This window comes from Mesitornis unicolor, unplaced genomic scaffold, assembly GCF_000695765.1.
Source record: "Mesitornis unicolor isolate BGI_N332 unplaced genomic scaffold, ASM69576v1 scaffold39499, whole genome shotgun sequence".
NCBI lineage: Eukaryota > Metazoa > Chordata > Aves > Mesitornithiformes > Mesitornithidae > Mesitornis > Mesitornis unicolor.
Genome location: NW_010206003.1, coordinates 1 through 12,001, shown reverse-complemented (window position 1 = coordinate 12,001; position 12,001 = coordinate 1). Strand labels below are relative to the sequence as shown.

The following is a 12,001-nucleotide window of genomic DNA, read 5'->3' as shown; positions in this document are numbered from 1 at the left end:
GATAATTTGCAACTCTCCAGCTCGAATCCTGCCCCAGTGCAGTCTCCACCAGTGCAGGTTTTGCATCCCTGAGGGACCATCTCAGCTGCGTTGAGGAGATCCAGACTGCAAACAGCCCCCCAGGGAAGGTGCTCTGCATAGGAGCAGGCAAAGGAACACTGTTTCAGTGGCAGTGGAGCCCCAGGTGGTTTTGAACCCTACCTTCCTAGCACAGGAACCTTCCTTGCAGTGCCAGGGTCACATCCGTGGCAGGACCCACATCAGATGTCTCTCTGGGTATTGTGAAGAGGGCTGGTGGATGGGAATAGGAAGCCTGGAGGTCACAAGAAAGTCACAGAGCAGATCCCATGACTGATGCCTGGGGTAACCAAAACACACAAAGAGCACAAAGAGCACAAGGCTTTTATAGACCTGGACCTTTTCTCAGGGGCTGAAATCTCAGGCTTTTTCTTCCTTTTAGGCTTCCTGCAGGCCCTGTTGAAGTCTCCAACAGGCTGGGGGCATTTTCAGACTTCACAGAAGCCTGCGAGAGCTGCACAGAGCTCCAGCACAGACCCAGAGGCAGCTGGAGAGCTCTCCCTACTCAGATGGGAGCCGGCAGGCTTCCTGGGGAGCAAGCAGCAGCCTTGCAGGGCTCTGGCTCTTACAATTTCCCCAGCAGAAGCAGGTTAGGTGTTTGTACACCTATAGTGTGAACATGCAGATGGACATTCAGTTGAGGAGTGTATTCCCTTCTTTCATGAAAGGGCTGGTTTCAGGACAGCCATTTTCCCTTGGAGCAGGGCAATCCTCCAGTGATGGGCTGACCAGCACAAGTCACAAGTGGTGCAGTTTGAAGCTACAAGAAACAGAGAGGCAGAGAAACTTGCAAGGAAATACCCATCTCCAAATGATTCATGCTTGACCCACAACATGCATACAGGAGGTATATACTGCAAAGGACTCTTCCTTTCAAAATCAAGCACTTGCTTAATGACACTCTACAAACTCAGCAGGCAGGAGGCTCTCTGAGCAGCCCCTACACACACTTCAGCACAGTAGCGCTGCAGTATCCAGTAACAGACAGTACTTTAATGAGGGAAGATGGACTGTTGATGAGCAACGGGTCAATACCTATGCACAGACCCCAGGAGTCATCCATGTTCACTTTCTGCTCTCCTTAATTGCCTTGGTGTGTAATGATTTTACCAGCTGAAAAATGTGAGTGAGGCTCTGTAGCACAGGAGTCATCACTTTGCAGTAAAATGAAGGCAAATTGTTTACCCAAAGAGAAAATCCTTGGCAATCCCAACACAACTGGAAGCAGTTAAATTACTGCAAGAAAATCAGACAATTTACCACATAGCATTACAGCTCAGTGCACACTTCTTAAAGCTGGCACCACAGGGAGAGGAAGAAGCCTCCCTGCAAGCACTGGCACAGCATGTGTGGGACTGCGGTGAACCAGATTGGGAGCAAGCACTGCTGAAAAATAAAGATTGCTTCAGCTGGATCAGTTCCTTGATCCAGTTCACTGCACAAAGACGCGTGCTGGCACTAGAAAAGGGTGGCCTGGAGGTGATAACGTGTCCTTTAACAAGTGCCAGTCTAAAGAGGTTGCTGGTCTTGGTCTGCAGTTAATCAATTCCAGCAGACAGAGCCCAACTCAGCAGCCAGCCCCAAGGTCTGCTCTGTATCCTGTGCCACGCAGCGCTGTTCACCCCTATTTCCCAAACAGCTTCAGGTCAGCACTTCCATTGATCTGCAGGGGTTGAACAGGCGGTGGTATAAATAAGGAGCAGATAATCACCTACTGAAGTGCCCTTTTACTGAAATAAAGAAAACCCACAGAAATGACGTCAAGATGGGGAAAAAACCCAACCCAAACCAGAGAGTGAATGCAAAGATGATCCAAGAGAGCACTCCCTGGAACACACTTCAGGCTGAAGTGGCTTGGAATAGCTGTGCTGGCTTTTGAGTCAGAGTCTCCAATGCTCCTGCACTGACTCACTCCCCTCCCCGCTGCCAGTGCACGCTGCGCGCTCCATTCAGGACCAACAGGAGTTATTTGTTCAGAGTTTGAGTGCATCTGATTCATTATGAGCTATTGAGCTGCTGCAGTCCTCAGAGCCCTGTCTCTCACTGCCATGCCCTGCTGGCTGACCTGCTCCCCTTGCCCCTGGGAGAGGGACGGGTCAGAGAAGAGAGATCCCCTACTCAAGTCCTTCTGGGTCTTCCCTCTTCCCTCTGACCCCAGCTCTGGGAGAGAAACACAACTTACCATTTAGGAGCAGAGCAATGTGCACATTCACAATCATGGCCGTAAGGTCCTGCAGGCTACCTTTGCACAAAGGAACCTGCAAAAATCACGTTCCTGACTTTCCTTGCTGCAGCCCAGGGAGAAAGTTTGCCCTTTCCTTTTCCCTTCTCCAGACCCAGCTCGGAAATGCACTCTACAGCCTGGCTCTTACAAATGATGCTTTTCCGGAGGAAGATGCTAGGCTCCCCAGAAATTAGGGACAGGAAGGGACAAGACGTTTGCTGAACATGAACACAACACTGGAGTGTCTCTCAGGCACTTGCTCCCCACAGAGCCTTAGACAGAAGGATCCCACACCTTGCAGACTTCATAAGCCCTAAGTCAGAGACTTGCTCTTCCAGTTATTCCTCCCACAGAAGCTGCACCTGTGACACAGCGCTGTTGTATCTCCATCAGCTTTTGGAAACCATGCAAGATGCAAGAGCTGGCAGATCAAGGATCTACTGAAAAGCCGTGCTAGGCGCAGGGGATCCCATCTCAGGAGGCAGACCAAATGCAACCGGAGCACCTGGGACACGAAGCCTTAAACACCTGCCCTGCCACATGGCCTCACATCCCAGTCCTGCCAACCAGAGACATCAGGCTGGTGCTCAGGAAACCTCTAATTCCCCTGCTCCCACACATTTCCTGTGTGACACTGGTCTGCAGGGCTGTGACTCGCAGCTTTAGGGTGTTGTTCCACATTTAGTCTCTGGTTTTGGCAGTAGAACTGGCTTAAGCTCCTTCCTTCCTCCCACCTCCACGGGGTTAAAGTAAGAAAGACACAAATCACATAGGGCAAGAACAAAGGACTACTTTGAAAGCTGCTCTCATTACCACAGGGCTCAGGAAGTTACACCCTCATTTCCTCCAGCTGTGAAAGGACAGTGACATTACCACCTCCCTACATTATGTGACATAAGATACAAAGGACGAGGACAAAGATGAAAGATTATGAGATGCTCTGAAGATGAACCTTGCCACAGCTTGGATTTGGTAACGATAAACTCCTCCATACCTCTCCTGTTTTACTTGGTAAAATAAGTAAAAAATTTAAATAGTGATAATTAAAAAAAAGCCTATGAAATCTGTTTGCAGGTTGACTTAGGCTCCACTCGCCAGTGAACAGTGTACTGTGAAAGCAGAGTTCTGTTACTGTCCAGGTACAGCTGAAGGCTGAACTTCAATTGTGATTCTGCAGAGTAGGCTCCCAGGAAGGGAAGGGAAGCAAATAACAACAGATATTGAGACAACAGGCAGTTACCAAATGGCCAAAATCAAACAACAGCTTTTATTGGCCAAAATAACCAAGAAACCATTTTCTTCCAATAAACAAAAAAAACCACCCTAACTGAACAGTGGGAAATCTTGCTAACAAAATGAAACACTAACAAACCCCACATAAATGTAACTGTTCACGTTCATCTTCTGGAAATATTCCTCCTCCTACGTTTCTTTTTTTCTCCTTAACCCTACTGCACCACCAGAAGTAGGAGAAAAACAGGAAAACTCAGTCACTTAGGACAAGAGAACAAATGCCCCTGGAGGTATCAGTCTGCCCATGTACACAAGTGAAAAGAGGCTGTTGGTGTCTGCAAGCATCTTGCATGCAAAGTGTCCGAAACTTGTAATTTCCCCTTTTCTGAAGATACAAACATTTTACTACATGAGCTACAGTTTTGATGTGTGCTTTTTTTTTTAATCCCAGGACACAGGTACAGGTGTAGCCTACACAGGTTGTTACAACTCAGATGCTACCAGCAGTTTATCAGTTAACACTTCTCTATTTGGAAACCTTGGCAGTTAAAAAAAAAAATTAGTTACACCGAGTTCTCAAGGCAAATGATCATATTCAAACTCAACATTTACTCATGTCAGTAAAACAAACACCAGCCAGTGAGAGCAGATGTTTGAGAAAACCTTGCTCTCCCCGGTAACAGAAATCTTGGAGGAAAGGAAAAACCAAGATAGTGAGAGAGAAAAAGAGAGATGTGCCAGGGTGCAATACACCAGTTCCAGTGGAGAAATTCTCAGGAATATTTTCACTAATTTATCAATTAAGACAGATACATTAACAAAAGCCATTTAAAAACATCCAGTTAATAAACAGTTATGCCAATCTGTTCAACTTACTGACATAGGTGAAAATTTAAGACACAAAGAGGCAAAAAAATAAAATTGGTGTATTGAAAAAAGGTGTGTTTACACAGAGTTTTCTAAAACATCGCGTGTATCTGCAGTGAGCTGTGTGCTGTGCACATGTCTGCAGAGGTGTGTGAGCAGAGACAGCTGAAGCAAACACTGCCAGAGCAGTGACAGTCAGGCAACATGACAGAACTACTGCGAATATCAGCTCATGGGAGTCACTGACTGCTATTGCTGCTGAGCACAGAATGGCACCGTGTTTTGACAGAGGAATTCCACAGGAAGCACAGAGCCTCCTGCCCTAATCTAGACACAATTGTACAAAACATTTTGAGAGCTAACACCCGTACTACACCTTTTGTAAGAAAATAGAGAGCAGCTTTCAGCTGCAGTTCTTCTAAACTACTGTAGGAAGGCTTTGCTAGTAGGCCTTCTAAATTGGCAACCATCTGAGGTAATCAATGATGCTGTTAAAGTGAGCAGCCTTCATTTCTCTCCACCTGCACCGACCGTTGCCTCCTTATTGAGTCCTCTGATCGACAAGTCATAAACCACTTCCTCAATTTTCTTGACATCGTATTTCAGGCCATCGTAGCGTTTCCTCAGGGAGTCGTTCTTCAGGTTGAGGAGACGGAAGCCAGAATCCAGCTCGTTGATAAAAGTTGAGATGCGGAGAGGGCGAGCGTAGTCACCAGCTGTGACGCTGTTCACTGCCAGTCTGGCCTGCGAGAGGACACAGGAGAACATCAGCAGAGGAACCCACCCAAATCACATCACTACTGCCATCAGTTACTTTACAAACAAAGCAGTTTTGTTCAAGGCAGTCAGATTATTTATACTTGGATCTACTTTTTTTTTTTAGACCATAATCCTGGATTTTCAATCAGGTGACTAGTTTAAATCTTAAAATATCAGTGAGGAACTACTCTGGCATACAGAGAGGCAGTTTGCTAGTTCAGGTCAAGGTGCTGTCTATCACAACTTCCAGGAACAACTCAGGAGAATTAGAAAAGAGATTTTTAATTATTTTTTTGAAAAGGTCAGTTTCAGTCCAAGTATACGCACTAATATCTTCCTTACCAGCTCACTGGCGAGAGTTAACACCCCAGAAAGATAGTCTTCAATGTCCAGGTGGAAGCCCCGCTCCCGATCAGCTTCAACTACGATGAAAAAACAGAGTGGTAATCAGGTAGCACTGAACATGAGCAAGACCAGCTGAAATTGCATTTATTTTACTGGAGCTAATTTGAAATATCAAAATCATGAAATATTATTGCAAAACAAAAGTCAGCCTTTTCCTGTATGTGATGCAATTACTGCCTCTTCTCACCGGATCGATTCAGCATCCTGTACGTCCTCAATGTGCAACAGGTTATACCTGATCCAACAGAATAACTGAATTTACATCAACGTGCAGGAGAGGGGTTTGTAGTAGTTTTTCAGAAAAATATTTTCCCAATTTTGTTTTCAAATCCTTTGCTCTGGGAGGACACAATTCTCTTACAGCACAGGAATTTAATCCTTTTTCTACACTTTTTAAACACCAAAAGCAAAGAGTGAGAAAAATAAGCTTTCATCTTTGTATTATTCTTTTGGTAGATTTACATAATTTGAATGAATAATCTTAATTGATGAAGAACTTATTAGTGAATAAATACTTTTTTTTTCACATTAGGTTTGCTGATTTCCACCTTCTAAAATAATTTGTTGTTGTATAACGAGATCAAATACCAGATAAATTTTGGAGCCGATTTCTTGGGAAGAAATGAAGTTCTGCTGGTTCCCTGTACTTCTGAAAGCTACAACATCTAAAAACATCACAAGCTTTTTCTCTTTAGTTACAACATTATCTTACTCCCAAGTATTTCGGCAACAGCTTCTCGGGTCACCAACGTTTCTGACTCCAAGTAGACTACAAACGCTGCCAGAAACACCAACCGCTGAAGCACAAACCTCCAGTGCTCATGAAATCTGTTGAGGAAAACACCAAATCAAGGTATAAATAAGTAATATCTATTACTGGAGAGTTAGGCAACAAGCACACATTATGTACACACTGTTTTCTACCTTTACACATAGCACTTGGTGGTATTTTTGGTTTATCAGCTTTAAGTCATCTCCTTGGTACTCCAGCACTTCACCCCCAGGATACTACGCTGGACACTTCCATTGCTCGCACCTCTCACACCTACTTGGCTCCTGGCGTTTTTCAGGTTGTGGTGGCCACAAGACAACCAGGGCCTTCCCTCCCATCTCCCCTCAGCAGATCTGAGCTGACAAGGCCCGTGTTGTGTGAAATGTTCTTGCTAGACACTGTCCCCTTCTGGCAGCAACACAACAAAGGTTGACAACTTCATTTAGCATCTGCAGTATCACACAGCCATTTCATGACAGATTTAGAGCTCTGTTCTCAGAAATGCCCCAAACATAACAACTTAACTGAAATTAATGGAGCAGCAAATGCTCTGCTCCCAGAGGCAAGGGCAGCTCCAACAGAACATCAATTTCTTAAAACTTCATTTTTCTTTTTTAAAAAAGTTTCTAGAAAAATATTTAAATACTGAATATTTTTTAAATAACTTTTGAGCAAAAGCATTTTTAATCTATGCCTCACCCTTCTCTACCACAATTTACTTTTCAGATAGAAAGCATTGCACCCTTTAAACCATTCTTCCAAAGCTATGATGCCAGCAATTTCCACATCGCTGTCTGTCTGCACGTGATCCTGCACACTAGCAGGAAACTTGGTCTTCAGAGATTCCAGCTGCGTTTTCACTGTACCAAAGTGTTCACGAGCCTTCTGACACTTCTTTGGTACTGAAAAAGAAACAGCACAACGTTCAGTACTTGACAGAGAACAGGGTTTTGTACACAGGGAGCTTTCTAGTGTAGACAGCGCTATTTGTGCTCCTTTGTTGTCCCAGATATCCACCGACATCCAGAAATACTCCTTGTCGCACCATGAGTCAGACAGGTAGAAAAATACTCTCGAGTTCTAGTCCTTAGTTTCAAACTTGATCCTGATGCCCCAGTGTTATTTGAGAATCACTGCTAATCATGACTAATTACTGTTGCTATAAAACTTCTGCCATGGATGAAGAACACATTCTGTAATGGGCACTGACAGAAGACAACAACGGAAAGGTCACACAGCCTACACACGAAGAGGCAAGGGGGGAGGGATGCAAGCAGAGGGAGGCAGGAATGGAGGAACACAGAGTGGATGCAGTGCCTGCCTATGGACTGCAAAGGAGCCTGGTGATGCACTGAGCAGGGCAACAAACAAGCAATGCTGAAGGAGGTGAGAAGCAGAGATGGGGAAAGGCTCAAAACAGCATTGAGTGCAAGAGCCCCTCTGAGGTAGCAGAGAGGCAATTTTATTTGAGGGTCTGTAAAGGCAGAAGAGCTGAGACTATGGTGACAGATGCTGTGGGGCAAGGAGAGGAGCCAGCAAGAGCAAGAGCATGGTTAAAGCCCCAGACTATGAGCCCACCCCCACGGCAGCGCTCTGGAGTGGCAGGGCTAGGGTGGCACTGCAGAAGGAGGGACACTCAGGCATGAGCTGGTAACAGCTTTAGCTCTGCAGACACAGTAAGAGAAAGGGGCAGCCAGCTGGGTTGTAGAGGTGTCACACAGAGAAACAAGATGTTCTGCAGAGCACCCTAAACCCTAGCACAGCAGTTTAGAAGAAAAAGCAGCAACCAGATCACAAGCCCCAGAACAGCCGTGCACACAGCAGCCAGCCCCAAAGAAAGCACCAAGCAGCTCCACCAAATGACTCGTACCGTCAAAGGAAAAGCAACTTCTTTCTCCATGTTAAAATCTCCATTTTTATTTTTTTTTAATTGATCAGTTAGGTTAGATGAGGTGCAACATCCCTTCAGGAACTGCATTTCCTGCTTTAAGCAATGTATTTGAAGGAACTGGGTTTTAGCCTGTGCAACGTGTGTTACAGCTCTGCAGAGAAATGGCCTCTTGTTCACATATCACCCACTGCCACCTCCTGTTTATTGATACGAGTTACAGCCATGCTGCACCCGCAGTACCAGGGCCCGGCAGAAATAACCAAACCCGTGCTTCTTGACTGCAGCCTTCTCAGAGATCCTGGTCACGACTCAAGAAAGGCAGAAGATCAACCCAACAGGCTCTCCTGCATCTTGATGTACAGAAGCTAGGATTATTTACACAAGATCCATAGAAGCTAAATCTGAAAGCTGTGATGAAGGATTTTTATCAAACAAGCCCTACTAGGTTTCACTTAAGTGTGTTAAAAAACTTCTTTCAATAAATAAAACATCAATTCTGCAGGAAAAAAAAATAGCATTTAAAAATAAAAGCTTGAGGAAGCAGAAGGTGAAAGTGCCACGTGTGGCAGCCAGAATGCAATGCGTGAAGCTCACAGACAGTTGCCCATCGAACACCTGCCCCATGTAAACTCACGTGGAAGTTAGGGACAGAGCAAGGAATAAATGTGCATTTTGGTTTCTGTCAAAGGAACCCGTGACAAAAATTAACAACCTTTACTGTAAAGTTTCAGACAACAGCGCCCAACACTACACACACAACTTTGTAACTTCAAACTACCCTCATGCATCTCTGCTTATCACCACTGATGTTCTGCTAAACTTTACATGTCTTTCGTGAGTAAAGATACACTAAGGTGATTTTCAGCCTCCAAAGACCCTGCCTGTCACTCAGACCCACATGCTGCCCTGAGCAGCTTTCTAAGCAGTTCTCAAACTCCATTCTGGACAGGGAGCAGAACGAGGGAGATCTTCTAACTCTGTTCTGGAGGCTGCCAGCCTGAGGCTGTGTTGGTTTTCCTTCCCTTCCCTGCAGCTGAATAAAGGCTACGACTGAAAGCGCTCATCCCACAAATCAACACCGTCACCACTAAGAGGGACAACCACAGGGAAGTCGGCAGTGTGAAACAGCTGCTGTCAGTGGGCTGGGAAAGAGGTCTGATGAAAAACTCAATGAAAACGAGTTTACCCAGAGGTGTTTAGGTCCCTGGAGAAGGGAGGAAAGGCATTGTGCAAGATGAGGATTTAAACACCCCTGACCAGTACAGGAAACTGCCCTCCATCCAACTACAACTATGTGGTAGTTTCAGTAACAGAGCTCAGGGCACCCCTTGCCCTTCTCTTTGGTAGGAGGGATTGCTCAGCCTGGTGTAAATCCTTTAATGGTTTTCACTGGCTGTCTTTTGTCTCCTTGAGTTTTCATCACCCTACCTCAATCGCTGATGCAAGAATAATTACAAAGGATCAGCCACCAGGCTGCAGGAGAAGTCTCTCACTTATGCTGGCACAAGGCAGGAGGCTCAATAAGCAACACAGCTGCAGCCACCAAGCACCATTAGTTACTCTGTCATCTGCCAACTTGTAGTAATTAATAGCATTTTTGCTTTTTTTTGCTAATTAGTTATGAGTTTACATAGTTTATAATTTAATATTTTCATAGTTCAGCATAGTTTGTAAATAGTTTTTCTTACATCTTAGAACAAATAAATACAAGGCTAAAAAATCTTGATGCTACAAAGTCAAGCCAGAACTCTGTTGCAATGAAAAATCCTCTTTCCATAGTAAGAATCATCATCATTTATTCCTTTTTAATCTACTAAGGAAGAATCATTCTAGTTTCTTAGTAAAAATGTGGTGGAGTCAACAAACGGGATGCTGTAGTAAGCCAAACAGCCCCTTAAGCGCACCACACTGCAAAAGTACAACCATGATCAAATAAAACTGCAGTCTAAATATGTGACATCTGACAGGAGCTGTTTATCACCCTAACAATCTTTCTGTTAATTGCCACTCTATTATTCTGCTGTAAACCTTTATTAATCTAAACCTTTATTGACTTACTTTATTATGTCTGTAATTGATGACAAGCTGACAGGTCTATTATCATGAGTTAACTCCTAACCTATCAGGCATGCATTCATTATCTTTTGGTATTATGAGAATTAAGCTGAGCTTTTTTCTTGGTGGTTTTTTTTGGTTGGTTGGTTGGTTGGTTTTTTCCTTTTTTCTTTTTTTCTTTTTTCCCACTTTAACTATTTCAGATCTCTTGTCAGACTCTGCAAGTTCCAGGACCAGCTCTCTCCCAGAATTAAAAATCAAGAACATGCACTGAGCCAGACACAGGAATCTACTATTAATTACTGGAAAACAACCCCTGGAGCAGATACCCATGCAAAACAACTGTCACGACATCCAAAGGTTTACTCAGTTTGGAACAATGACTGCATGCTTCCATACGTTAGCCAGTTAATAGTTCTAGTTTTTAGCACTGCCAGATTTCCTAAGGAGGCAGAAGGTGCCCTTCCCAGCAGAGGTCAAACCTCAGGCACTGCACGCTGCTGAACACAAACCCTCTCCGAGGCCAGAGAAATCCCCTGCCTCCAGCAGGAGGGTGCTGGTGAACATCACCAGGCTGATAATGACCACTCAGCTTTGCAGGTAAAACAGCACCTGGTGGGCTTCTTTCTGTTCACCTTCAGAGGTCACCTGCCAGGTGTCTCCCCTTCCCAAATTCCTCTCAAGAGTTTCCAGGAAAGTCAGCATGGTTGCTTCTATTCAGGATATATTCATTGATGTGAAAAATACATTTTAAGTCACGTATTTAAAAGAAAAAACCTGCTTATTCCAGTAGTTTCACCAGTAAGTAAAAAAGTGGGGATGGAAGGCCAGAAAGAGCACATTTGGCATCTCCATCAGTAGTGCTGTTCTAATGCTCTGGAGAAAATGGGCTGGGCCAGAACCATTATATCAAACATCTTAAGCAAATTTGGATTGAAAGCAAGGAACCAGACTAGCTACCCCCGTACCTCTAAAACAGGTGTCACTCAAACACACATGAAGAACAGCTCCTGCTTTATCAGCTTTTGCAAACTCCCTTTGTATTTTGCAACATTAAGGAGATTTTATACACACGCAGTGCAGACTAAAGCCCCCTCTTCCACCCCACCTTGAACAGCCCCCAGGGCACTCCAGATCACAACTTTTTGGGGAAGGAGGTGAAGAGGTGAGGAAGCGGACACAGATACAAAGGTCCAATGCTTGATAGTAAAATCAGCATATAAAAATCTATATGCATGTCGCTTAAAGAGAAAGCCACGAGTTGACTGAGCAGTGCAGAAAGTGAATCCCTGAAAGAAGAACATGCTCTGCTGTGTCGAGACAGAAAAATACCGACCTGGGGCAGGGAGAAGAGGAGGAGCGGTGTTTCCTGAGGGGGAACGGCAGCGTTGCTACTTCTCTACCTTGAAGCCTCCCAGCTCCCTCCCGCAGCCTCTGAGCAGCCCACGGAGGACATCCCCAGGGGCGCCCACGTCCGACCCAAACCTGGAGAAGTGGGCCCGTGACAGCGAGACCCACGCACTCGGGGGACTCTTCCCACTCCCTCCCTAAACGGTTTCTCCCCGCTGCCCCGGGGAAGGCGGAGCGCCGCGGTGCGGGACTCACTGTCCTGGAAGCCGGGTCCCTGGTGCACGCCCTGCAGCAGCGTGAGGATCTCCCGGGCCGTCTGCTCCAACGCCTGCACCACCTTCCGGATCTCCTGCGGACACAGCCCGCC

At 45.3% G+C, this 12,001-nt stretch overlaps 1 protein-coding gene across 1 annotated transcript; it reads right to left on the bottom strand.

The window, feature by feature from the left end:
- Positions 1 to 4,547: 4,547 nt before the first annotated feature.
- On the bottom strand, positions 4,548 to 11,992 carry TSN (translin; the record flags this gene model as incomplete). Its single annotated transcript, XM_010191609.1, is given in 5 exon segments — positions 4,548 to 5,146; positions 5,504 to 5,583; positions 6,279 to 6,436; positions 7,153 to 7,240; positions 11,890 to 11,992. Coding segments are annotated over 5 exon segments (666 nt in total), but the record flags the coding sequence as incomplete, so codon positions are not given.
- Positions 11,993 to 12,001: the final 9 nt, after the last annotated feature.